At 45.9% G+C, this 26,068-nt stretch overlaps 2 protein-coding genes across 2 annotated transcripts; both read left to right on the top strand.

The window, feature by feature from the left end:
• The first annotated feature begins 996 nt into the window (after positions 1 to 996).
• On the top strand, positions 997 to 8,538 carry LOC102903802 (retinol dehydrogenase 16). The gene is made up of 4 exons (XM_042263399.2): positions 997 to 1,459; positions 5,989 to 6,247; positions 7,472 to 7,635; positions 8,088 to 8,538. The coding sequence occupies exons 1-4, from the start codon at positions 1,147 to 1,149 to the stop codon at positions 8,303 to 8,305; spliced, it is 954 nt and encodes a 317-aa protein (XP_042119333.2). The 5' UTR covers positions 997 to 1,146; the 3' UTR covers positions 8,306 to 8,538.
• A 6,939-nt stretch (positions 8,539 to 15,477) lies between these two features.
• Positions 15,478 to 22,911, top strand: LOC143269180 (retinol dehydrogenase 16-like). The gene is made up of 4 exons (XM_076554058.1): positions 15,478 to 15,967; positions 20,351 to 20,612; positions 21,840 to 22,003; positions 22,459 to 22,911. Exons 1-4 carry the CDS (start codon positions 15,511 to 15,513, stop codon positions 22,674 to 22,676), a joined length of 1,101 nt encoding a protein of 366 aa, XP_076410173.1. The 5' UTR covers positions 15,478 to 15,510; the 3' UTR covers positions 22,677 to 22,911.
• The last annotated feature ends 3,157 nt before the right edge of the window (positions 22,912 to 26,068 follow it).

Here is a 26,068-nt window from a genome sequence, read left to right on the forward strand (position 1 = left end):
TATATATATATATATATGTAAATATATATTTACAGTAGTTACATACACATATACACAGAGTTGAATCCAAGTTACAAACACATACACGCAGAATTAAGGCTAGCTACATTCACACATATAGGGTTAAATCCATGTCACATGCATATACACACTTAGATATATTAAACAGGAGTTGGGTAAATAAGAAGAAAGAGAAAACCAGTGTGTGCTGAGCAAGACAAAGCACACATGCTTTATTTGTCAGAACATGATCAAAATATTATACAACACGCTAGAGGTTGTGAGTAAGGTTTGCTGGGAAATTAAGCCAGAAACCCTGGCTCGGGGCAGTCAGGGGCAGTCATGGAGGTTGCGGCTGAGGATGGCTCTGCTCGTGTCTACTAGAATTCATGCAGCCCAAAGAAGAGCTTTTGAGGGAAAAGTCGTTTCCTCCCCCACGTCATCTGTGAGACTTAGGGATCTGAGTTCCAGGTGTCATCACCTAGAGGTCCTCAGGGGTCAGCCTTCCTCCTTGGCACCTCCTCCTCCTTCCCAGGCAGCTGCTGTACCAGGAAGTCACCAGCCGGCCCTGTCCTCTCTTTAGTGTCTCCTGGAGTTGTAGTGACAAGGAGAGACCTTTGTTTTCTGAGGAGAGATTCTGGCTGAGGAACCTGGGGAGGACACCTGAGCTCAGGGCAGGATCTTCACGTAATGTCTTCTGAGTCCCGGTGAAGGTTGGCAAGGGCACCTACGTTCAGAGAGCCCTGGGTTCGGGGCGCTGGAGTGCTAAATGCAGAGTCACAGAGGAGCCAGGGACTGCCTGTAGTGAGCATGTGTGAGGAAACATGCATGTATTCCCACACGAGTAAATCAAAGATCCTAAGAAAAAGGAGGTGTGTTACTGAATAGACAGTGCTGTTTTCTTTGGCAGCAAGTAAGGGGATGCCAAAGGCCATTGTATATCAGCTGAGCAAACAGGTGAAAGATCATAGAAGTGAGGCATGAATAAATATCAAAGCAGTCAGCAGAAGAGGAACAAAGTGTAGACTCCCTGCTAGAAGCCTGGGTTCCTCTGTGTCTCCTGAGTCTTCAGGGTCTACTTGTTCTCTTGAATAGAGGCCAGGCTCACTTTAGCACAGACTTTATGTGCCTGTCCTCTGCCAAGCCATGTGGCTCTACCTGGTGGTTCTCCTGGGCCTGTGGAATCTCCTGCGCTTGTTCAGAGAGAGGCAGGTGGTGAGCCATCTCCAAGACAAGCATGTCTTCATCACGGGCTGTGACTCGGGCTTTGGAAACCTGCTGGCCAGACAGCTGGACAGGAGAGGCATGAGGGTGCTGGCTGCATGTCTGACAGAAAATGGAGCTGAAGAGCTGAGGAGCAAGACATCAGACAGGCTGGAGACGGTGATCCTCGATGTCACCAAGACGGAGAGTATTGTGGCAGCCACTCAGTGGGTGAAGGAGCATGTTGGCAACAGAGGTACCATTGAGATTCCTGTGTGTGTCTTGGTTTGTGTCTCTGTGTGAAGGGAATGCCTGTGTAGACCTGAAAAGGTTGCTCAAGAGGGTGGGGGTGGAATTTTAGTGTCTACAGACTCTTCCCCTCTCCAGCATGTCAGGACTTCCTCTTCCTCCTACATTTGGTCCTTCAAGCTCTCTACTCTTGGTCAGCTGGTGTCCTGTGTCATTTCATGTCCACACTTCTGTCTGTCCTCTTCTGTCACTGTATGCAGAAAGGCTGCACTGTTGGCTGCTGAGTGCCAGGTTAGAGACAGTGAGGAGGGTGGGGCCCTGGCTCTGTGTGAAGCTGGCTGGGCATGGGTCAGATGCATCTCCACTCTCAGTACTGGACTCTGGTCTCACCTTCCACCTGGGATCCTTTATGGGGAGCCAAGGTCATTGCCATGCTTAAGGGTAACACCCCACACTGGAGGAATGCCTTAGTTCAGTCAAATCTAGGAAGGGGATTCTCTCTCTCACACTCACACTTCCTGCCTCTATTCTTTCTTCTCTCCCTTTCTGTCTCCCTTTCACTGTTTGTATGTGTATGAAAATAAATAATTAATTAATTAAAAAATCTATTGAAAACATGTTTATTGTTCTAAACACTAGAGCATATGAATCCACAATTAATACACAATTTACTATTTAGTGGATAAAACTAGTAACAGTTGGATCTGTACCGATTAATACATGTGAATTCTTTTCAGTTTAAATGCTGAACAATTTTTGACACTTGAAGATTTATTCAAATATAGTATTCAAATAATTAAAATAGTTTGCCCAGTAATAAAACCCAACTAGTTTTACAATGCCTTGGCTTTGGATATTGGAATAGTTTTATTTGGTTGTGTTTATTTGTGTTGGGTTTTGAGTTTAGGTCTTGGTATAGAGCTGGCCATGATCTAATGTTTCTCTTCCTCAGCCTGCTTTGTGCTGGGATTTCAGTTATGTACAACCACACTCAGCTTGTTTCCTATATTTATTGTCATAAACACTGTCTTGGGAAACTTCTGCTTAATTCAGAGTATACAGCATGTTTAATTTTGGAAACAAGAAATAAAATATTTTTCCATATTTTTAACAAATTGTTTTTCATTTGTTTCTGGTTTGGGGGTTGTATTTTGTTTAGTTGTTTGGTTGGTTTTGGGTTTTTGTTGTTGTTGTTTTTGTTTTTTGAAACAAGGTTTGTCTGTGTGCTCATGGCTGTCCTGGAACTTGGATTGTAGACCGGGCTGTCCTTGAACTCACAGAGATCCACCTGCCTCTGCCTCTGACGTGCACTGAAAGAAGTGGGCCAGCATGCCTGGAAACTTTTTTTCATAAAATATATTTCCATCATGTTTTCCTTTCCTCAACACCTTCCAGATCCTCCCCATATCTTTATACACCCAATTTCATATTCGTTCCCCCCCCCCCCCCTCTCTCTCTCTCTCTCTCACACACACACACACACACACACACACACACACACACACACACACACACACAAATTAAAATAAAAACAAAATAAAAAACCAAAATGAAAATCAAGAAATAAACAGAAACCCAAAACAAACAAAATACGTAAACACATCAACATGAAAGATCCCTAAAAATAAATACTTGGAGTTCATTTTGTGTTAGCAAGTACTTCTGGGCATGAGGCTCCAATGTCACTGCAGTGGAGAAAACTGTTGTTCCCTTTGCCAGCAGGTATCACTTACAAATTGCTTCTTGGTTAGAGGTGGGACCATGTGTCCACTGCCCCTTCTCAGTGTTGGGTCACTGTCTAGAACCTGATCAGGTCTTACGTGTGCAGCCATAACCTCTGTGAGTTTATGGGTGCCTCAGTCCTGTTGTGTCTGGAAGACAGTTAATTGGAGTCTTCCATCACCTCTGGCTCTTCAGTCTCCCCACATCCTTATCTTCAAAGACCCCTGAGCCTTGAGGTGAAGGCTTTGATGAAGATTCCCCTTTTAGGACTGAGTGCTCCAAAGTCTCTCACTCTCTGCACATTGTCCAGTCATGTGACTCTGTGCTCATTCTCATCTATTGCAAGACCAATGTCTTCTGATGAGTGCTGTGCAAGGCACTGGTCTATGTGTGTAGTGATAATGTATTAAGACACATTTTACAGTATTTTCCTTGAGCAGGATAATGTTCTTAGGTTTTCTCAAGGCCCATGACCTATCTGGCCTGATGTTTCTGACTCCTACACAGAGTCAGGTATGGCTCCATCTCATAGAGTGGCCTTCAATCTAATCAGAAAGTGCCAGTTACTCCAGGTCATTTGTGCCTCTACTGCGCAATAGATCTTACAGGCAGATCACAGGTGTAGGTCACAGGGTTTGTAGCTGGGTGATCCTGGTAATCGCCTTTCCCTCTGGGAGTGCACAGAGTGTCTTCTGGCACCTTTATTGTGAATCAGTAGGGGTGAAGCTGTTAGTCGGACACCTGCTCAACCTCTCCCTGCTGGATGACATAAGTAACTATCATCTTCAGCAATATGTCCTTACTATGAGCTTGTGAAGAACAATGAGTGGCCTTGGCAATAGCCTGTGATGGGGGTTGGGAGTGCGGCTCCATGGAGACCTTTTGACCAATGACTCAACGGGATGTAACCCATTACTGGCACTGATTTTTACCTGGTGGCATAAGATATCTAGGTCAGAGATCATCTCCCCATCCTATGGTGACTCCATTTAAATTCCTTTCACATATGTATGTATTTTAGGAAGTTTCTATAAAAATAGATTTCCATAGAGCTTCTCAAAACAAAACAAAACAAAACAAGACTAAAAAAAAAAAAACTTGATGAAAGAATATGGGTCTCCATGAGAATAAAACATTCTTTTCAGCCAAGGGTCCATATGTCATATTGGGCCAACTTTTTAAATCAACAAATGCCATGCTTAATGTCAATAAATGACTCTCCAATGCACCTTGCACAGAAATTGATAGTGTGGATATGGTGTTTAGTTGTAAGCCTTCCTGAGTGGGTATTTGAGGATCCAGGACCTAAAGACCAAAGGGGATGAGGAAGGGCAGTCTGTGGGTGAGGGTCAAGAAAGGGCGCCCTTTTCTGGGGTTGCGGTGGAGCCTCAGTGCTGTTGGTGATCAGCAAGCATTGTCTCTTCACTTTCCTGTCCCTGGGTTTTGCAAGTCTCTTAGGAGAGCTGCACAATATTGATGCTAGACCTCGTAAGAACAGCTTCATCAGGGCCATAAACATAGCACTGTTTTTGAAAAACTCCCCAGTCAAGGCCACATTTGTTTTTTTCTGTAGGTGGAGAGCTTTTCTCCGGGTCCTGCCGAGCCCCGGCAGTCCGACAGCCCACTTGTAAAATAAACACACAGACGCTTATATTATTTACAAACTGTATGGCCATGACAGGCTTCTTGCTAACTGTTCTTATATCTTAAATTAACCCATTTCTATAAATCTGTACCTTGCCACGTGGCTTGTGGCTTACCGGAATCTTCACATGCTGCTGGTCATGGCGGTGGCTGGCAGCTTCTCTCTGATTCAGCCTTCCACTTCCCAGAATTCTCCTCTCTCCTTGTCCCACCTATACTTCCTGCCTGGCCACTGGCCAATCAGTGTTTTATTTATACAGAACAATATCCACAGCAACCTAGTTACACTGGGACATTAATTTTGCCCTTTCTTTCTTTTCTTTTGTATGTTCCTCTGTTGCCTCAATCCTAGTCCTTCTGTTTTTCTGTCTCTCTTTGCCATTTGAAAGACAAATGCAGCAGTGTGTCTTAGTCAGTATTCTATTTTCCTGGAGGAACACCACCACCATGGCAATTCTAATAAAGGAAACCATTTATTTGGGGCTGGCTTTCTATTTCATAGATTTAGTCCATTATTAGCATGTCGGTCGGGTAGGTAGTCTGGAGACACACAGAGAGACATGGTGCAGGAGAAGGAGCTGGGAGTTCCACATCCACATCAGTTCTACATACATCATTCAGGACAGCAGGAAGAGTGAGACTCTGGTCTGGCTTGAGCTTTGAAACCCCATAGCCCATCCCCAGTGACACACTTCCTCCAACAAGGCCACACCCACACCCACATAGCCACACCTCCTACTCCCTTTCAAGTAGTACTGTTCTCCAATAGCCAAGCTTTCAAATCTATGAGCCTAGGGTCACAAGTGAAAGAATAAAATGTCTTCAAGGATGGAAATAATGTGTAAAAAAAAATCATAGTTTTATGATCTCCAGATACACAGAGGCACACCATGATTTCAAAATCTATTCTTAAAACTAACAAGTGAGAAAATGACTGCTTCTTGCTTCTCATCAGGCATTGAGGCCATGAAGCCTTCAAGAAGAAGGGTATCCATGCTGTGAGCTTAGAGTCTCTAGGATGGGATCCCCAGCCCATATGATAACATACTCTTCTTCATTGTTTCCTGCTTTCCAGTATACACTTGTCTAAGTGTTCTTACCTATTTGAATACATATTTCATTCAGAACTAGCTATTTTATGTGACTCTCTCTTCTTCCCACTTTCTCCAGGACTCTGGGGCCTGGTCAACAATGCGGGCATTTCCATCCCCACGGTTCCCAATCAATGGCTGAACAAGCAGGAGTTTGCAAAGATACTGGATGTGAACCTGTTGGGCATGATTGAGATGACTCTGAACATGCTGCCTTTAGTGAGGAAGGCAAGGGGCCGTGTGGTCAACGTTTCCAGTATCTTGGGCCGAGTGTCCTTCTTTGGTGGTGGTTATTGCATCTCCAAGTATGGTGTAGAGGCCTTCTCAGACTCCCTCAGGTATTGGACAGGGATGGGGGTACCTGAGGGAAGTTTTGGAAGGGGTGTATTTAATCATGGCCTTTAGTATCCCATCATGATCAAGATACTCTCTGTCTTAGGGGCTCTCTCATCTTCTCTTCATTGAATTATCCATTGACAAGGACATTTCCAAGTCTCTATAGAGGGAAAGACTGAGACCTGAGTTCATCTTGCCCTGTCATATTTGGGGGAGGAAACTGGGGAACATTACTGAGGTAAAATGGCATCTTTGAGTATATTGGGTCAAGATTCCAGCCCCATGAGTTCTATGATGATAAACATGTTTTTGAGTGGGGCTGAACATTTCATTCAAATTGAGAGATAGATATCAGGCCCCTGTAGAGTGCACAATCAACATATTTCATGAAACAGAAATGTTTTGACCTGAACTAAAGACTATGGCAACTGAGAGAGTGAGAGAGGAGACTGAGAAGAACTGTGACCTTCCCTTGGAGTGGCCATGGCTCAGTCAGCTGTGTGGACCATGGTAGTCCTCAGATTTGTCAGGGTCCTGTAGCAGGAATGGGCTGAAGCAGAGTAAAGGTTGAACATAGAAACCTGGAACCTGTATGTGTCGGTGGATTCTCTTTGGGGAAAGGACAGACCAGATATGGAAGGAAGATGGTCACCAGGTGGGTTGAAGTAGACTTGTGGAGAGCCTGAGGGCACTGGACAGTATTTATTTCATGCTGTTGGCAATATAAACCTTCAAAGCAATTGAATCAGAAGAGGCACTTGGGGCAGGTACATCCCTGCTGGAGGGGACAGGGAGGCTGTGAATGTGGGGAAGTGGCAGGCAGGGTCTTGCTCTCTGAAGACACCTGCAGGAACAAAGTGAGAGATGTCCTGAGTGCTTCCTGGGACAGTAGGGTGGACTGAGTCTTAGGAGTGAGGTGGAGGTGACTCGGGCAAGATGGTGACCCTTTGCATCTGCAGTACATGGAGAGAGGTCCTAATGGTGTCATGGAACAGAAGGCCTAGTTTTAGGCCAGTGAGCTACACACAACAAACTCTTAGTGTGACATTCCAAAGCACAGAGGCAATGCCCTCACCAAGGAGTTTCATTCCCATCTGCTGCACAACCCAGATCCACATTTGTGACCTCTCCTCACCACAGGCTCGTGTTGGCACGTCACTGTACACTTATGGTGACATCTTTTACAGATAATCATCTGAAGTTGTTGATGTCTGTCTGTCTTGCAGGAGGGAGCTCTCCTATTTTGGGGTGAAGGTGGCTATTATAGAGCCTGGTTTCTTCAAAACTGATATAACCAATAGTGACACGCATTTATCAAATACAAAGATGGTGTGGGACCAGGCCAGCTCAGAGGTCAAAGAGATCTATGGCGAGAACTTCCTGGCATCAAGTAAGTGAGCTGAAGACCCAACAGAGTCTGGTCCTGAATCCTTATTCTGTTCATTTTGCCAATACTAACCTATTGCTCTTACACTTCAAAGAAAGGGAATTTAGACCCATGTCCTTTGGTGGGTGGGTATTTGCTCTTAAAAAGTGTTCTTGACTTTGAGAACAACGTACTCTGTTCCTTCTAAACCTCTCATCATCATGAAGCTGTGAGTGAGGTCAGGGATGAGAGGAGGAGGAATTAGCCAGCACTTTCCATGAGCTGAGACAAAGATGTGAGTGTGCACGGTTCTTCCTTGAAGCTGGGTCGTGGGCCGCCTGTGGACCTGGGACAGGATAGTGTTTGCATGGCTTCTGATGTGGGATCATGGGGTCAAGAGAAAATTTCCTCTAACTTGGACTAGAGCAGGAGAGGTGTAGGTGAACAGCAGCTGAAATACTTTTCGCTCTGCACAGATCTCTCAATGCTAAAGTCACTGGACCAAAGGTGTAATGAGGACCTCTCCTTGGTGACGGACTGCATGGAGCACGCACTGACTTCTTGTCACCCTCGCACTCGATACTCAGCTGGTTGGGATGCCAAGCTCTTCTACCTCCCCATGAGCTACCTGCCCACCTTTCTTGTGGATGCCATGATCTACTGGACATCCATAAAGCCTGACAAAGCTCTGTGAAGTCTACATCTGTTTCTGTAGCTGGGGGTATGTGAGTGTAGTGTGAGGGAGCAGATCCTCAGGAGAAGGAAGATTCCTGGGTTCAGTACAACCTTTTCATTGGGAGGGGCATCCACAGGTGCCTGTTTTCTTTCCTTGGTATGAATATAGTGGACATAAAACCACAGGAAAAACTACAATGTATAAACAGTGATTCTGATTTTGGATGAAAATAGAAAGTGAACTTCCATGTCTCAGGGTCATCCATTTTACTTATCTTCTCTTTAAACATTTGTGTTTCTATTTGTCTATGCAAGTGTGTTGGTATTCCATGGGGGAATAGTTCCGGTATGGAAAAGGTTTTTTGTGTCCCCTAGAACAGGAGTTACAGGCAGTTGTGAGATACCTAACTATGGACCTGGGATTCTCTAGAGAGAAGAACAATTTGTGATCTCTAGAGAGAAGAAAATGCTCTACCAGATTAGTCCATATGTAATATTTTAAGTATATTTTAAGTTAATTAGTTAGTTTGAGACAAGATCTCACTATGTCACACAGGTACATCATTACCTTCTGAATCTCTAGCCTCATTTCAGCACATCTGTCTTTGGTGTCAAACTCTGTAGAAAGGACAGACACACAGACACATGTACAGAAAAGCTGGCATCCAGTGGCCTGCATGTGCTCTGATGCAGCCTCAGCTGCTTCCGCTGCGACCTGCCTCCTCAGCATGTCTGTCAGGAGCAGCAAAGGGGAAGGGGCTGGCGAGTCTGCAGGAGGACTGAGGGAGCGTCTCAGGCTGGGACCTCCAGGAAGCTGCAGTGGAGAGTTTTTGACACACTGTTCACTTATCCATAGACACCCAAACTTGTGCCAGAGAAAGAAGGCTTTGCCAATTCTGACCCTTATTCATGTAGGGAAAGGGTTGGCCAATTTGCCATGTGTCTGAGACCTTGGTCCTTGTGATGGTGGTGGACAGGTCAACAGAACACCCTCACTCAGGGCTTCTTCCTCCTCTGTATTGCTTCATGGTTTCTGATGCTGGGATTATGAAGGTGTGCCACCAAGCCATGCTGTTGCTTTATACATAATCAATACATACAAAAACTATTATTACACATGATATTAGAATAGCATGTAATAGTTCAAACAGTTCACCATGAAACTCACAATGAGTGTTGATTCCAAAATCGGAACACTGAAGGAATGGGGTGTCCAAGATGTAAAGCAGCTAAGAGTCTCCAAATGCTCCTGTGTGGTTCATTCAGGTCAGCCCATGTTCTCCTTGCAAAGAGAACAAAACAGTGCATGGTGGGTCACTCCAGCAATGTTAGCAATCTGCAAAGCTGAACAGGAGAATCTTTGTGAGTGGAAGGTAGGCCTGAATCTGAAACCTGATGGTTTCACACTCCCTGTACAGCCACATGGACACACACACACACACACAGAGAGAGAGAGAGAGAGAGAGAGAGAGAGAGAGAGAGAGAGAGAGAGAGAGAGAGAGAGATATTACACAAACACATTCTAGAAATATCACGAATTTCTTTTGTAGTCTGTGAGGAAGCTGATCAGGGGGGGTTGCACCATCTGAGAAGTTCTTTCTGGAGCATCATGGAAGTGTAAGTGTACAAGTTGTTGACCTCCCCTCCCCCATGCTGGGCTCCACTAGGGGAAGGGGCAGGGCCACCATCTAGGACAGAAATCTGGCTTTGGGAATGGGTAATGGTCAAGGGCTTCATGATGTGACTGGGCAAAGTGTAATTGGAAGGAAGTGTCCTGTAAAGTGGTCCATGTCCATGTGCTCCACGCTTGGAGAAGCCTGCTGTTCTCCTCCTTCCAGACTTCTTTGGTGAGTCAAGACTGGCGTCTACTCAGGGGACCTGTGAGGGCCTCTTCAGATGCTGCCAGAGGCTGTCTCACTCAATCCCTTTGCTGAGGATTACACTATATATGCCCCAAACTCATGTCTTACTCATTCCCTGCATGAGGAGTACATTGTAGAAACTCATGTCTCAACCTAGAATCTCAGCCATTAGAACATGATATTCCTTCATTCCTGAGTTAAGTTATGAACAAGGGCTGCATGTGGGCAGGACTGGAAAAGGCTTCCAAAGTGGGCCTGTTCTCCACCCTTTGCATCACTGATTCTAGACTCCATCCCTCCCCTCCCTGCATGCAGAAGAAACAGTGGGGTGGGTGGGGATGCCTGGCCTTCACTGGAGAAGTGCTTCTCACCTGGCTGAGCTACACTCCCCTGGAGTCTTGATCCCAGTAGATGGTTCAGCTCAGGTTCTGCCTCAGCACTGCAGCCCAGAGATCAGACAGCTGGAGTGTTGAGACACTCACAAGTTCAGCCCTGGAATGGGACAAGGAGCCCCCTACCCAGGACACTGAAGAGGACCACTGGGCACTGTCAGTTGGTCTGTGAAGGGATCTCAGTGGAGGGATGGATGGGCTGGAGGAAGCTCCACAGGACAGGGAGGTGTCTCTGAGGATTTCTCTTCAGCCCTGTGACTCCAGGTGAGGGAGTCACACCCAGATTCCTATTCTCACTGGCTTTATCTGGAAATCCAGGGACTGGTCTGGATCCTGCTGTGTTCTAGAAGCCCTTGTCAACAACAGGAGTGTGTGCTGCTGTCAGGGTGAGTAAGAAGGGTCAGCAGGTGTGGGGAGTGGGTTTGAACATGAATGGATGGGGCTAGGGAATTCACAGGTGAAGGGACATGTGTTCACTGGGGGAAAATGCACCTTCAGGCTCCCTTTGTTAAGGAAGTCCCAGTGTTCACTTTGTAGGATGCAGCCCACTCATATTAGGGTTTTGAGGTCCCTTTGGCTACTCAGAACCTTGAGAATCCCTTACTCTTTTGCCCTAATGAGCATCCTAGGGAAGTCCTGACAGATGTTAGGAAGCAGGACAAGGAGGAGCAAACAAGGAGCAGGACCAGGACCAGGAAAGCCATGGACAAGGGGAAGAGGAGGAGAAGGAACAGAATTAGCAGAAGGAACAGGATTTGAATCCAACGTGAGATTCACTAAATGAGGAGGAGAAGGAGGAGGAGCAGGACGATGATCGGGCTGTCCTAGGTGCTTCTCTGTGGCTGTGACACTGTTATGCTGGGATTTGGGACTCCAAAAGACCTCCATGGAGACCGAATCCCATATGTAAAAGCAAAGAGTCTTTATTTGCAAGCTCAGAGCTTGGACTTTCTGTCAGACACAGTGGTGAACCAGAGAGCCCAGAGCCTAGGCCAGGTGGGGTTTTATCATAGCAGAGGTTGGGGTGTCGACGTTCCCAGGGTTCAGGACACCGATTGGCTGATATTTGTCAAAGGGTGCTGAACATGTTTGGAATGTCAGGTATCTCCCCTTAGACACAGGCCCTCCTTGGGTGGAGTCAGTTTATGGCTTCTCCTCTTCTGGGTGTTGCCTGTCAGTAAGCCTGTCACAGAAGTTGTGTCTGGGCCTCTAAGCCTGTCATGGAGTTGTGTGGTCAAGCTGTTTTGCCACACACACACACACACACACACACTACAGACTAAAAGAAACTTGTGAAGGAAAGGCCTTATTTGGCTTATACTTCCAGTCCACAGTCCATGACTGAAGAAAGTCAAGGCAGGAACGCCGTGCTGGAGTCTAGAGGAATGAGAATGAGATAGGGACCATGCCAGACGCTTCTCACTGGTTTGCTCTCCATGGCAGGCTTAGCTTTACTTTTCACACACCTCAGGACCACATACCCAAGGCTGGCACCACCCGCTGTGGGACAGACCCTCATATCTATATTCTCTTTTTTCCTTTCCTTTTTTAAAAAAACAAAAACAAACAAACACAAACTCTGAATATAATCTCCTTGTTCAGTTTTTTCCTGCCCATTAACAATTAACAACTTGTAACCAACCATCGCAAACAATGGAAATATCCATAACTCATTAAACAACCAAAAACCACCCATCCTACCTCTTGGAAATATGGGCGTCGTTTTTCTTAAAATTACTTTTGCTCTCTGGGGGTGAAGGCATCCTTAGGGAATCCTGAAAATAAATTTTTTGGGTTAATTGTCAAGTCCTGTATCATTTGTCCAGTCTCTGCATAATGGGAAAGTGTAGGGCTTGCCTCAAGTCCTTGTTCGAGTAGTCTGTCAGGCTGGATCATCTCTGCCTGCCAACTCAAAATTGTCCTGATCAGTTTGTAGTCCAAAGCCGATCTTTCCTTGTTGTTAATCAGCTTAATGGCTTTACCACAGTCCATGTGGAAATCTTCTTTGTGGCATCCCATCATTCTTTTGAAGATTTCAAAGTTGCTGTTAGGCGTGGTCATGGTTCCCTGCAAATTTTTTTTTTCTCCTCTATGGTTTGGAGCAATCACAGTCTGATAAATGTCAGTCTCTTGGAACCATGAGTGTCCTTCCCAAGAAGAGAAAATCTTCACAGCCATTTCTCCCCACCATTTGTCTTGCTAAACTTTTCCAACTGACCTTTGCTGATACTTTCTTGTGGTCCTGGAAATTCTTCTCTGAACAAGCAGCAGTAAACCCTTCATCCCAGGTAGCAGCATCACTGCAGTCACCAACATGATGAGAAGGAGCCAGCAACTCAAAGCAGCAGCCACTGCCTCCATGGTCACTGCCACCATTTGTGGCTCGGCCCTGGCTGAAGCTTCTCCTTAGCAAGCAAGCCTCCTAGGCTGGCCTCAAACCCGGGATCTTCCTGCCTCTGCCTCGTACAGCAAATCCTACCAGTGTGTTCCACCACAACTGGCAACTTGGGCCTGAGCTGGGGCCCTCAAGGCCACAGGCAAGTAGCTTTTTCACTAATTTGTACCATGAATGTTGGGTGCCAGATGTAGCATGAATCTTAAATGGTCTTATTAATAAAAACAAGCCTGGAGCCAGGTATTGGGGTGAACGCTGGAAGATCAGAGAAGCAGAACAAGCCACAGCTTCCTCACCTTGCCAGTTCCTCAGCTGATCCTGTTTCCTCAGACTGGAAGCTTCTGAGTCCTCATCCAAATGGATCTCAGCTCAACTGTTGCTCAAAAGCCTAAAAGCTTAACCAGCCTCTAGATCCTGGTCCTCACGCCTTATATACTTTTCTGCTTCCTGCCATCACTTCCCAGGATTAAAAGCATGAGTCACCATGCCTGGAGTTTCCAGTGTGGCTTTAAACTCACAGAGATCCAGATGGATCTTTGCCTCCAAAAGGCTAGGATTAAAGGTGTATGTGCCACCATTTTCTGGGCTCTATGTCTGTCTAGTGGCTGTTCTGTTCTATGACCCCAGATAAATTTATTAGGGTGCACAATATTTTGAGGAGCACAATATCACCACAAGAGACCATGGAGGAATACAGCTTTCTGGCTTGCTCAGCATGGCTGGTTCATTGGCTTTGTCATACAACCCATGACCACCTGCCCAGGGTGTCACCACCCACAGAGGGCTGACCCATTTCACATCAATTAGACAACAAGAAAAAGACCCACAGACACCCCACAGGACAACCTGAGGGAGGCAATTCCTCAAGTGAGGTCCCTCTCTCTAGGTGACTCTTGAATGTGTCCCATGGACAAAAGCACACCAGCACACAGGGTCAGGGCAGAAGCAGGACCAGAGCTAGAACCAAGGCAACCACCCACTTGAAGGAAAGGTGGCCCAGCTCCAGGCCACAATTTTCTCTCTGCTGACAACCAAGGCTTAGGCTTTAAGGTATAGCTGTAATCTGTCCACTGTTCTCCTCCTTCTCATTGAGTCAGGACCACATTGAGGAGTTATATAAAGGCCACTGCAGGGGGATGTCTTTCTGTATGCTGTGAATATATGTTGTTCCCATTGGTTAATAAATAAAGCTTCATTGGCCTATGGCAAGGGAGCTTAGAGGCAGGTGAGAAAATCTAATGAGAGAGACAGAAAAGAGAAAGGAGAGTCTAGAGAGACACCAGCACCACCAGGAGAAGGAACATGTGAAAATATCAGTAAGCCATGGCCATGTGGCAACTTATAGATTAATAGAAATGGGTTAAGTTATAAGAGCTAGCTCATCAAATGCCTGAGCCATAGGCTATATAATTTACCGTTAATATTAAGCCTCTGAGTGGTTATTTTGTAAGTGGCTGAGGGGCGATGGGGCCAGGTACAACTTGAGGAACACAGACTCTGGGACTGGGAAGGACCTGAGAAAATTTCCAACTACGGGCTACCATCTCATGAGAGATATTTGAATACACTGGGTATATGTCACTGTGTTTAGTTTAATAAAAAGCCAACAAACAAATAGCTAGACAGAATGTGTAGATGGAACTTCTGGGTAGAGGGAATAGAAGAGGAATTGAATCTAGGCAGGGGAGAGATTCCAGAAGAGAGGATGATGAAGCAGGACACGCAGGAGGAGAGACAAAATCCCTGAGACACACAACAAAATGTAAATTAATAGAAACGTGTTAATATAAGTTATAAGAGCTATTTAGAAACAAGCCTAAGCTCAGGCTGAGTTTACATAATTAATAAGAAGTCCTGGTGTCATTAATTGTGAGCTGGCGGTACAGAGAAAGACTTGCTACATCATACTCGAAGGCGTGACTTACACTTTGGAGAATTGATAAATGAAGGCCTTTGGCAACTGCCACAACCAGAAATTGGCTTTTCTCCCCATGTCTGCTCCTCTTCCTCTCTGCCTTTTTCTTTCACACCTTGTGGGACATGAGACCCTCTATCTCAGTGTACAGAGATGCTCCAGAAATGGAGAGTAAAGAGCAATATGGTGGGCATCCAGAGCCTAGTCTCAGGATAGGGGGGAGCATGAGGACCAGACACAAGGTGCTATGAGGACTAACAGAGAAAGGCATATGGATGCATTAGTGCACAGAACACATTGTGTTGGAGGAACTGCTGACAGAAGCATGGTCTTTGTGATCCACACCACCAGTGTGAGTCCTCACATGTTTGGACATGAAGTGGTGGAAGAAACAGATAAGGGAAACTCGGCTTCATTCTGATGGAAGGTGCCTGTTTTATTTTAAGCTGGAATCATAGGGTTAGTTGTACACATCTCTAGAGCCAGGAACCAGATGCAAAGCTCCACACACGGCTCTAGACCTTCTGATTAAGGTTTTCTCAGAAATTAATCCAGAAATCTATGGGAACAAATAAGGGGATGTGAAAGTCCATTGTACACGAGCTAAACAAACAGTTGGAAGTTCAGAGAAGTGAGGCATGAATAAATATCAAGGGAGGCATGGGACAGGAAACAAAGTGTGGACTCCCTGCTAGAAGCCTGCAATCCTTCGTGGATCCTGAGTTCCCAGTGTCTTCTCTGTCCTCTGTGATTAGAGACCAGGCTCATTTTAGCACAGATTGTATGTACCTATTCTTCCAAGCCATGTGGCTCTACCTGTTGGTTCTCCTGGGCCTGTGGAATCTCCTGCGCTTGTTCAGGGAGAGGCAGGTGGTGAGCCATCTCCAAGACAAGCATGTCTTCATCACGGGCTGTGACTCGGGCTTTGGGAACCTGCTGGCCAGACAGCTGGACAGGAGAGGCATGAGGGTGCTGGCTGCATGTCTGACAGAAAATGGAGCTGAGGAGCTGAGGAGCAAGACATCAGACAGGCTGGAGACGGTGATCCTCGATGTCACTAAGACAGAGAGTATTGTGGCAGCCACTCAGTGGGTGAAGGAGCGTGTTGGCAACAGAGGTACCATTGAGATTCCTGTGTGTGTCTTGGTTTGTGTCTCTGTGTGAAGGGAATGCCTGTGTAGTCCAGAAAAGATTCCCAATGGGGGTGGGGGTGGAATTGTAGAGACTACAGACTCTTCCCCCCTCCAGCATGTCAGAACTTCCTCTTACTCTTACATTTGGTCCTTCAAGCTTTCTATTCTTGGTCAGCTGGTGTCCTGTGTCATTTCATGTCCACACTTCTGTCGGTCCTCTTCTGTCACTGTATGCAGAAAGGCTGCACTGTTGGCTGCTGAGTGTCAGGTTAGAGACAGTGAGGAGGTTGGGGCCCTGACTCTGTGTGAAGCTGGCTGGGCATGGGTCAGATGCATCTCCACTCTCAGTACTGGACCCTGGTCTCACCTTCTACCTGGGATCTTAAATTGGGAGCCAAGGCCACTGCCATGCTTAAGGGCAACACCCCACACTGGAGGAATGCCTTAGTTCAGTCAGATGTAGGAATGGGATTCTCTCTCTCACACTTACACACACCAGCCTCTGTTCTTTCTTTTCTTTCCCTTCCTCTCTCTCTCCACTGTTTGTGTTACTATGAAAAACTTAAGTTATTTAAAACATTAAAAATGTGGTTGTTGTTCTAAATACTTGAGTATATCCAGCCACAGTTAACATACAATTTACTTTCCAGTGGATGAATACTAGTAACAGTTTGATCTGAACCAAACAATATACGTGTGTTCTTTTCACTTTAAAAAAGTAAGCCATTTTACCACTTGAAAAACATTTATTCAAATAATAATATTTAACGAATCAAAAGAAATTGACACTTAACCAAGCCCCACCCTTTTCCCCATGCCTGGGGATGGGTATTGGAATAGTTTGTGCTGTTGTGTTTATTTGTCTTGGGTCTTGAGGCAGGATCTTGTTATGGAGCCGTGAACCATGTCCCTCCTCCTCAACCTATTTGTACCAGGATTGCAGTCATGTGCGACCTCACTCAGCTTGTTTCTTATATTTGTTGTCAAAAGCTCTGTTGGGGAAATTCTGCTCAATTCCCAAGTCTGCAAGCATCATAATTTAGGATCATAGGAATAAAACTTCCCTTTTCATACTTTTATTAATTTTTCTCATGCAATATATTTTGATCAAGTTTTCTCTTTCGCAAACTACTCCCAGATTCTCCCCACGTCCTTACTCACCCAACTTCATGTACTATTTGTCTTGCTTATGAAGATAAAAACAAGAACAAAATAAAAACCCAAAATGAAAATCAGTTGAAATAGACAACCAAGAAGACAAAAAAAAATACAGAACAAAATATTATGAAGCACCGCCCTTTAAAAATTAATACTTGGAGATTGGTTTGTGTTAGCTGACTAAATCCTGGGCATGAGGCTCCAATGTCACTGCAGTGGAGAAAACTGGTGTTCCCTTTGCCAGCAGGTGTCACTTACAAATTGCTTCTTGGTTAGAGGTGGGACCTTGTGTCCACTGCCCCTTCTCAGTGCTGGGTCACCGTCTGGAATCTGAGCAGGCCTTATGTGTGCCGCCAAAACCTCTGTGAGTTTATGTGTGCCTCAGTCCTGTTGTGTCCAGAAGACAGTTAATTGGAGTCTTCCATCACCTCTGGCTCTTCAGTATTCCCACATCCTCATCTTCAAAGACCCCTGAGCCTTGAGGTGAAGGCTTTGATGAAGATTTCCTTTTAGGACTGAGTGCTCCAAAGTCTCTCACTCTCTGCACATTGTCCAGTCATGTGACTCTGTGCTCATTCTCATCTATTGCAAGACCAATGTCTTCTGATGAGTGCTGTGCAAGGCACTGGTCATGAGTGTAGTGATAATGTATTAAGACATATTTTACTGTATATTCCTTGAGCAGAATAAAGTTCTTAGGTTTTCCCAAGGCCCATGACCTATCTAGTCTGATGTTTCTGACTCCTATGCAGAGACAGGTATGGACTCCATCTCATAGAGTGGTTTTTTTGGGGGGAGGGCTTTTAATTAATTATTTTCTTTCATTTCATTTCATTTATTTATTTATTTATTTACTTCTTTATTTATTTTTCTGTTATCAGCTTGATACACTACAAATTCTTATCCTAATAGTGAAAGGTTTCACTGAGGCTTGCCCAGTGATTGAGTAAAACGAAAACTTATTATAAGCCACAGTCATCCTAGGGTCCCCTATGCTATTTAGCCTCCCTGGTTCTGTGGTTTGCAGTGGGATTGTTCTTTGCATTATATCTAGTATCCACTTATGAGTGAGTACACACCATGTTTGCCCTGCTGGGTTTGGGGTACCTCACTCAGGATGTCATTTTCTAGTTCCATCCATTTGCCTGCAAATTTCATGGTGTCATTGTTTTTCTCTGCTGAGTAGTACTCCACTGTGTATATGTAACACATTTTCTTAATCCGTTCTTCAGTTGACGGGCATCTAGGTTGTTTCCAGGTTTGGGCTATTACGAGTAGTGCTTCTATGAACATAGTTGAGCATGTATCTTTGTGGCCTTCAAACTAATCAGAAAGTGCCAGTTACTCCCAGGTCATTTGTGCCTCTACTGCGCAGTAGATCTTACAGGCAGATCACAGGTATAGATCACAGAGTTTGTAGCTGGGTGATCCTGGTGATCACCTTTCCCTCTGGGAGTGCACAGAGTGTCTTCTGGCACCTTGATTGTGAATCAGTAGGGGTGAAGCTGTTAGTCGGACACCTGCTCAACCTCTCCCTGCTCAATGACATAAGTAACTATCATCTTCAGCAATATGTCCTTACTATGAGCTTGTGAAGAACAATGAGTGGCCTTTGCAATAGCCTGTGATGGGGGCTGGGAGTGCGGCTCCATGGAGACCTTTTGACCAATGACTAAACAGGTTGTAACCCATTACTGGCACTGGAGATTATGTTTGGTGGCATAAGACCTCATGGATGGAGATCGTCTCCCCATCCTATGGTGACTCCATTTAAATTCCTCTCACATATGTGTGTATTTTAGGAAGCTTTTATAGAAGTAGATTTCTATGGCTTCTCAAAAGAAAAGACAAAAAACTTGACAATAGAATATGAGTCTCCAGAGGGACAAGACATGCTTTTGAGCCAAGGACCCATATGAATTACTGAGCATTTTTTTTTTGAATGAGCAAATGCCATGCTTAATGTCAATCAATCACTCTCCAATGCACCTTGCACAGAAATTAACAGTGTGGATATGTTGTTAATTGTAAGCCTTCCTGAGTGGGTACTTGGGGATGCAGGACTTAAAGACCAAAGGGGATGAGGAAGGGGAGCCTGTACATGAGGTTCCAGAAAGGGCATCATTTTCTGGGGTTGGGGTGGAGCCTCAGTGCTGTTGGTGATCAGCGATCATTGTCACCTCCCTCATCCTGTCCCTCTTTTACAAGCATCTGAGGAGAACTGCTCAATATTGCTGCTAGACCTCGCAAGACTGGCTTCATCAGAGCCATGAACATAGCACTGTTTTCCAAACTCTTTCCCAATCAATTCTACAGTCATTTGTTCCTCAACTACGTTCACGCAGACATTAATCTCGTCTTTTCTTGCTTTTCTCCTTTGTGCTTTGCCCTGTGACCTCTCTCACTAATCCTTCCTCCTAACTGTCTTCTTTTGCTATTTGAAAGACAAAGGCAGCAGTGTGTCTTAGTCAGTCTTGTATTCCTGTGGAGGGACACCACAACCATGGAAATTCTTATAAAGGAAAGCATTTCTTTGGGACTGGCTTACAGTTTAGAGGTTTAGTGCACTATCAGCATGGTGTGAAGCCTGGTGGCCCACAGGCAGACATGGTGCAGGAGAAGGAGCTGGGAGTTCCACATCCAGATCAGTTCTACATGTCTCCTTCCAGACAGCAGGAAGAGTGAGACTCTGGTCTGGCTTTGGCTTTTGAAACCCCATAGCCCATCCCCAGTGACACACTTCCTCTATCTAGGCCACACCCCCTAATCCCTCTCAAGAAGTGCTGTTTCCCAAAACCCAGACCTCCAAATCTATGAGCCTCAGGGTCACATTTATATTCAAACCACAACAAGTGAAAAAATAAAATATCTTCAAAGATGAAAATAATTTGTAAAACACAATCATAGTTTCATGGTCTCCAGATAAACATGTCTTCACAACCCATTTTTATAACTAGCAAGTGATAGTGACTGCTTCCTGCTTCCCAGGCAGGGATCTGGGCCATGAAGACCTAAAGGAGGGAGGTGTCCATGCTGTGAGCCTAGAGCCTCTGGGATGGGTCCCCAGCCCTGTGATGCCATGCTGTTACTCATTGCGTCTACTCTCCAGTACACACATGTCTTCTAAGTGGTCTCACCTTGTTGAGTGTGCATTTCACCCATAACTGTACCTGCGCTATGTGACTCTCTCTTCTTCCCACTGTCCCCAGGACTCTGGGGTCTGGTCAACAACGCTGGCATATCCATCTCCTGGGGTCCCAGTGAGTGGCTGACCAAGCAGGACTATGCAAAGGTACTGGAAGTGAACCTGTTGGGAATGATCGACGTGACCCTGAGCATGCTGCCCTTAGTGAGGAAGGCAAGGGGCCGTGTGGTCAACGTCTCCAGCATCATGGGCAGAGTGTCTTTCTCTGGTGGTGGTCCTTACACCATTTCCAAGTATGGTGTAGAGGCCTTCTCGGACTCCCTCAGGTATTGGACAGGGATGTGGGTACCTGAGGGAAGCATTGGCATTGGGTTTTATTTGATCATGGCCTTTAGAATTCATTCATGGAGAGGACACTCTCTGGTTGGGGGCTGTCTCACCTTCTCCTCATTCAATCATCCACTGGGAAGTACTTTTCCATGTCTCTAGCAGAGGGCAGGATAAAACCTGAGTGTAGTTCATCTTCTCCTGCCATGGAAGACAGAGGGCACTAGGAGATGTTACTGAGGTAGAATTGAGCCTTTGAGTATTTTCAGTGAAGAATTAAGACCCCTGAGCTCTATGATGACAAACATGTTTTTGAGTGGGGCTGAACATCTCATTCAAATTGAGAGGTAGTTATCAGGCCCCTGTAGAGTCCACAATCAACACATTCCACCAAACAGAAATGTTTTGACCTGAACTAAAGACTATGGCAACTTAGAGAGTGAGACAGGAGACTGAGAAGAACTGTGCCCTTCCCTTGGAGTGGCCATGGCTCCGTCAGCTGTGTGGACCATGGTAGTCCTCAGATTTGTCAGGGTCCTATAGCAGGATTGGGCTGCAGCAGAGTAAAGGTTGAACATAGAAACCTGGAACATGTATGTGTCAGTGGATCCTCCCTGGGGAAAGGACAGACCAGATATGGAAGGAGGATGGTTACTGGATGGGTTGAGGTAGACTTGTGGACAGACTGAGGGCACTGGACAGTATGTGTTTTGTACTGTTGGCATAAAACCCTTCAAGGGGATTTAATCAGAAGAGCCACTCAGGGCATGCACATCCCTGCTGGAGGGAACAGGGAGGCTGTGAATGTGAGGAAGTGGCAGGCAGGATCTTGCTCTCTAAGACACCTGCAGGAACAAAAAGAGAGATGTCCTGAGTGCTTCCTGGGACAGTGGGGTGGACTGAGACTTAGGAGTGAGGTGGAGGTGACTCGGGCAAGATGGTGACCCTTTGCATCTGCAGTACATGGAGAGAGGGCTTAATGGTGTCCTGGAACAGAAGGCCTAGTTTTAGGTCAGGGAGCTACACACAACAAACTCTTAGTGTGACATTCCAAAGCACAGAGGCAATGCCCTCACCAGGAGTTTAATTCTCATCTGCTACACAACCCAGATCCACAACTGTGACCTCTCCTCACCACAGGCTCGTGTTGGCAAGTCACTGTACTCATTTTGTGAGTCCTTTTACAGAAAATCATCTAACATTGTTGATGTCTGTCTGTCTTGCAGGAGGGAGCTCTCCTATTTTGGGGTGAAGGTGGCTATTATAGAGCCTGGATCATTCAAGACTGCTGCGAGCAATAGTGACAAGTTATCATCAAATGTGAAGATGCTGTGGGACCAGGCCAGCTCAGAAGTCAAAGAGATCTATGGCGAGAACTTCCTGGCATCAAGTAAGTGAGCTGTGAAGACCCAACAGATTTTGGTCCTGAATCCTTAGTCTCCTGATCAGTTTGCCAGTACTAACACATTGCTCTCACTCTTCAAACAAATTAGACCCATTTTCTTGTTGTGGGTGTGTATAGTCTCAGAAAAAGAGTCTTGACAGTCAGAACATAGCTCTCCTGTTCATCTGCACCTCTCATCACCATGAAGCTGTGAGTGAAGTCAGGGACGGGAGGAGGAGGAATTAGACAGCCCTTTCCATGAGCTGACTGACAAACCAGTGGTGAATGTGCACAGTTCTTCCTTGAAGCTGGGTTCTGGTCCCCTGAGGACCTGGGACAGTATAGTGTTGGCATGGCTTCTGATGTGAGATCACGGGGTCTAGAGAAACTTTCCTCTATGTTGGTCTAGAGCAGAAGGGGTGGAGGTCAACACCAGCTGAATCACTTCTCATTCTGCATAGAACTGGCTAAGCTAAAGTCACTGGACCAAAGGTGTAATGAGGACCTCTCCTTGGTGACGGACTGCATGGAGCACGCACTGACTTCCTGTCACCCTCGCACTCGGTACTCAGCTGGTTGGGATGCCAAACTCTTCTACCTCCCCATGAGCTACCTGCCTACCTTTCTTGTGGATGCCATGGTCTACTGGATCTCTGTGAAGCCTGACAAAGCTCTGTGAAGCCTACGTCTGTTTCTGTAGCTGGGGGTATGTGAGTGTAGTGTGAGGGAGCAGATCCTCAGGAGAAGGAAGATTCCTGGGATCAGGACAAACTTGTCATTGGGAAGAACATCCATAGGGGCCTGACTGTCCTTCAGTCTTTATGAATACAGTGGACGTAGAGCCACAGGGGAAACTATTATGTTTAAACAAAGGTCCCCCTTATGGGTGAAAATACAAACTGATCTTCCATGTCTCAGGGTCATCCATTTTACTTACCTTATTTTTAAGGATTTGTTTCTTATTTATCTGTATGCATGTGTGTGTGTAATCCCTGAGTGTGGGAGTATTGGTGAAATTATTAAGGCCACTCCACATAGTTAAAAGGAAGATTTATTTAGTGGGTAACTTACAAATGAAGGGATAGGTAGGTCACGGGGTCTGGGGAAGGTGTATCTCTGTCCAGCGGTGTTCTCTGGAGCTCTGCTCAGACAACCTCCACTGTCCAGGGTCCAAGGACAGAGAGTGAGCTGGCCAATCCTGATCTCGGGTCTCCAGGGTCCTCCCTTGGCCCTGCCTTGTAGGCGTGACAGTTGTCAAAGCCTCAATGGGGGTTGGAACTTCCAGATCAAAGCTGGAATGGCTACCCACTACACAGGAGTAGCTCTCAGGTGCACCATGTAGCATGAGTTGGTTGAAGAAAGAAAGCACTCCAAGATGAAATTTTAAGGCCTATGTAGCAGCAGGAAGGTCTAGGCTCTCTGATGGACTAAACCCCAAACAGCTGTACAAAGACATATTTAATGATAGTTAAATAAAGTATTACCCTATACCAAGATCTCTAATCTAATTTACATGTCTTACTAAAGAGAACATTACATTCCCCCATGACTTTAATCTTTTATTATGTATCATTTGCAATACACAATAATACAAGAGCCTCAGGTGTGCCTGAGGAGTCTTGTGATCAAAGCCATGGGATGGCTGCAATGCCCCTTCAGCAAAAAATTCTACAAACATAGGGAAAAAACCACTTTTTTTCACAAGGGTTCTTCAAGGTTAAAGTACTTCTAGAAAACAGCTGTTCATTCTAATGTCTACCCCAGATACAGAGACTGCTAAATTCCTACAAGTACCCATGGAGTCCATATTATTGTGTCCCCTGCAACCGGAGTTACAGGCAGTCATCAGATGCCTAACTGTGGACTGGGAACAAAATTTGAGTCCTCTAGAAGAGAGGCTAGTGGTCTACCAGATGTCCCTATGTCTAAACCATTCAAAAATGTAGTTAATCTTTAGGTCATTTGAATCTGGAACTCACCACGTCACACAGGTACATCATGACCTTCTGAATCTCTCCCTTTGCTACAGCACATCTGCCTTAGGTCTGAAACCCAAAGGGGCTTTGAGGGTCAGTGATGGAATAAAGAAAGGACAGACACACAGACACATGTACAGAAAACTGGCTTCCGGTGTCCTGTGTATGCTCTGATGGAGCCTCAGCTACTTCCTCTGCAACCTGCACCCTGAGCATGTTTATTGTGAACATCAAATGGGAAGGGGCTGGCTAGTCTCTGCAGAGGGACTGAAGACACCAGGTTCAGACTCTAAACATCCATGAAGCTGCAGTTGCTAGTTTTCTCCAGACTGATCTATAAACATCTGAATGTGGTTCAGAGGAAGAAAGCTTTGCCAATTCTGAACCTGACCCATATAGGAAAGACTTTGCAATTTGCCTTGGGTCTGAGGCCTTGGTCCTGGTCATGGCAGTGCCCAGGTCAACAGAAGACACTCACTCAGGACCCACTCAGGGTTTCCTGTTCCCCTGTATTGCTTCAGCATCTCCAGTGCTGGGATTATGAAGGTGTGCCACCAAGCCATGCTGTTACTTTATATTTGATCGACACATACAAACACTAACATTACAAATGATAATAAAATAGCAATTCATCATAAACTCAGGGCATCAGAACAGTGAAGGAACAGGATGTCTAATCTACAAAAGGCTAAGAGTCTCCAAATGCTCCTGTGTGGTTCCTTCAGTTCAGCCCATGTTCTCCCCAGAAAGAGAGCAAGACAGTGCATGGTGGGCCATGCCTGCAATGCTAGCATTCTGCAAAGTTGAACCAGGAGGATGATTGTGAGTGGAAGACCAGCCTGACTCTAAAGCCTCCTGGATTTGCCCCCTTTGTACACCCACATAAACACAGACACACACACACAATACAATACATTTTAGAAAAATCAGTAGCATTTCTCCACTTTGTAGACTGTGAGGAACCTGATCAGGATGGTCGGACCCATCTCAGAAACTCTCTCCAGAACACAGACAAACATGAGAGAACAAGTTTCTGTCCCTCACGCTGGGCTCCATAGGGGAAGGGCCAGCACCAAGGACAGATCTATGGCCTGTAAAGAGGAGCATCATGTGCTTTAACACAGTGTGATTAGAAGGAAGTACCCACAATGTGGTCCAAGTCCAAGTGCCGCACCCTGGGAGGAGCCCACTTTCCTCCTCCTTCCAGATTTCTTTGTTGAGTGAAGACAGGAGTCTACTCAGGGGACCTGTGAGGGACCCTTCAGATCCTACCAAAAGCCATCTTGTTTATTCCCGTTGCTGAGAAACACACTATATATACCCCAAATTCATGTCTTACTCAATCCCTGCAGGAGGATTACACTTTATAAACCCCCACATCATGTCTGCAACCCTAGATCCTCAGCCATTAGAACATGATATTCCTTCATTCCTGAGTTAAGTTATGGACAAGGGCTGCATGTGGGCAGGACTGGAAAAGGCTTCCACAGTGGCCTGTTCCCCACCCTTTGCATCACTGATTCTAGACTCCATCCCTCCCCTCCCTGCATGCAGAAGAAACAGTGGGGTGGGTGGGGATGCCTGGCCTTCACTGGAGAAGTGCTTCTCACCTGGCTGAGCTACACTCCTCTGGAGTCTTGATCCCAGTAGTTGGTTCAGCTCAGATTCTGCCTCAGCACTGTAGCCCAGAGATCAGACAGCTGGAGTGTTGAGACACTCACAAGTTCAGCCCTGGAATGGGACAAGGAGCCCCCTACCCAGGACACTGAAGAGGACCACTGGGCACTGTCAGTTGGTCTGTGCAGGAATCTCAGTGGAGGGATGGATGGACTGGGGGAAGCTTCACAGGACAGGGAGGTGTCTCTGAGGATTTCTCTTCAGCCCTGTGACTCCAGGTGAGGGAGTCACACCCCAATTCCTATTCTCACTGGCTTTATCTGGAAATCCAGGGACTGGTCTGGATCCTGCTGTGTTCTAGAAGCCCTTGTCAACAACAGGAGTGTGTGCTGCTGTCAGGAGGAGTAAGAAGGGTCAGCAGGTGTGTGGAGTGGTTTTTAACATGAATGGATGGGGCTAGGGAATTCACAGTTGAAGG

Source organism: Peromyscus maniculatus, chromosome 18, assembly GCF_049852395.1.
Source record: "Peromyscus maniculatus bairdii isolate BWxNUB_F1_BW_parent chromosome 18, HU_Pman_BW_mat_3.1, whole genome shotgun sequence".
NCBI classification, from domain to species: Eukaryota; Metazoa; Chordata; class Mammalia; order Rodentia; family Cricetidae; genus Peromyscus; species Peromyscus maniculatus.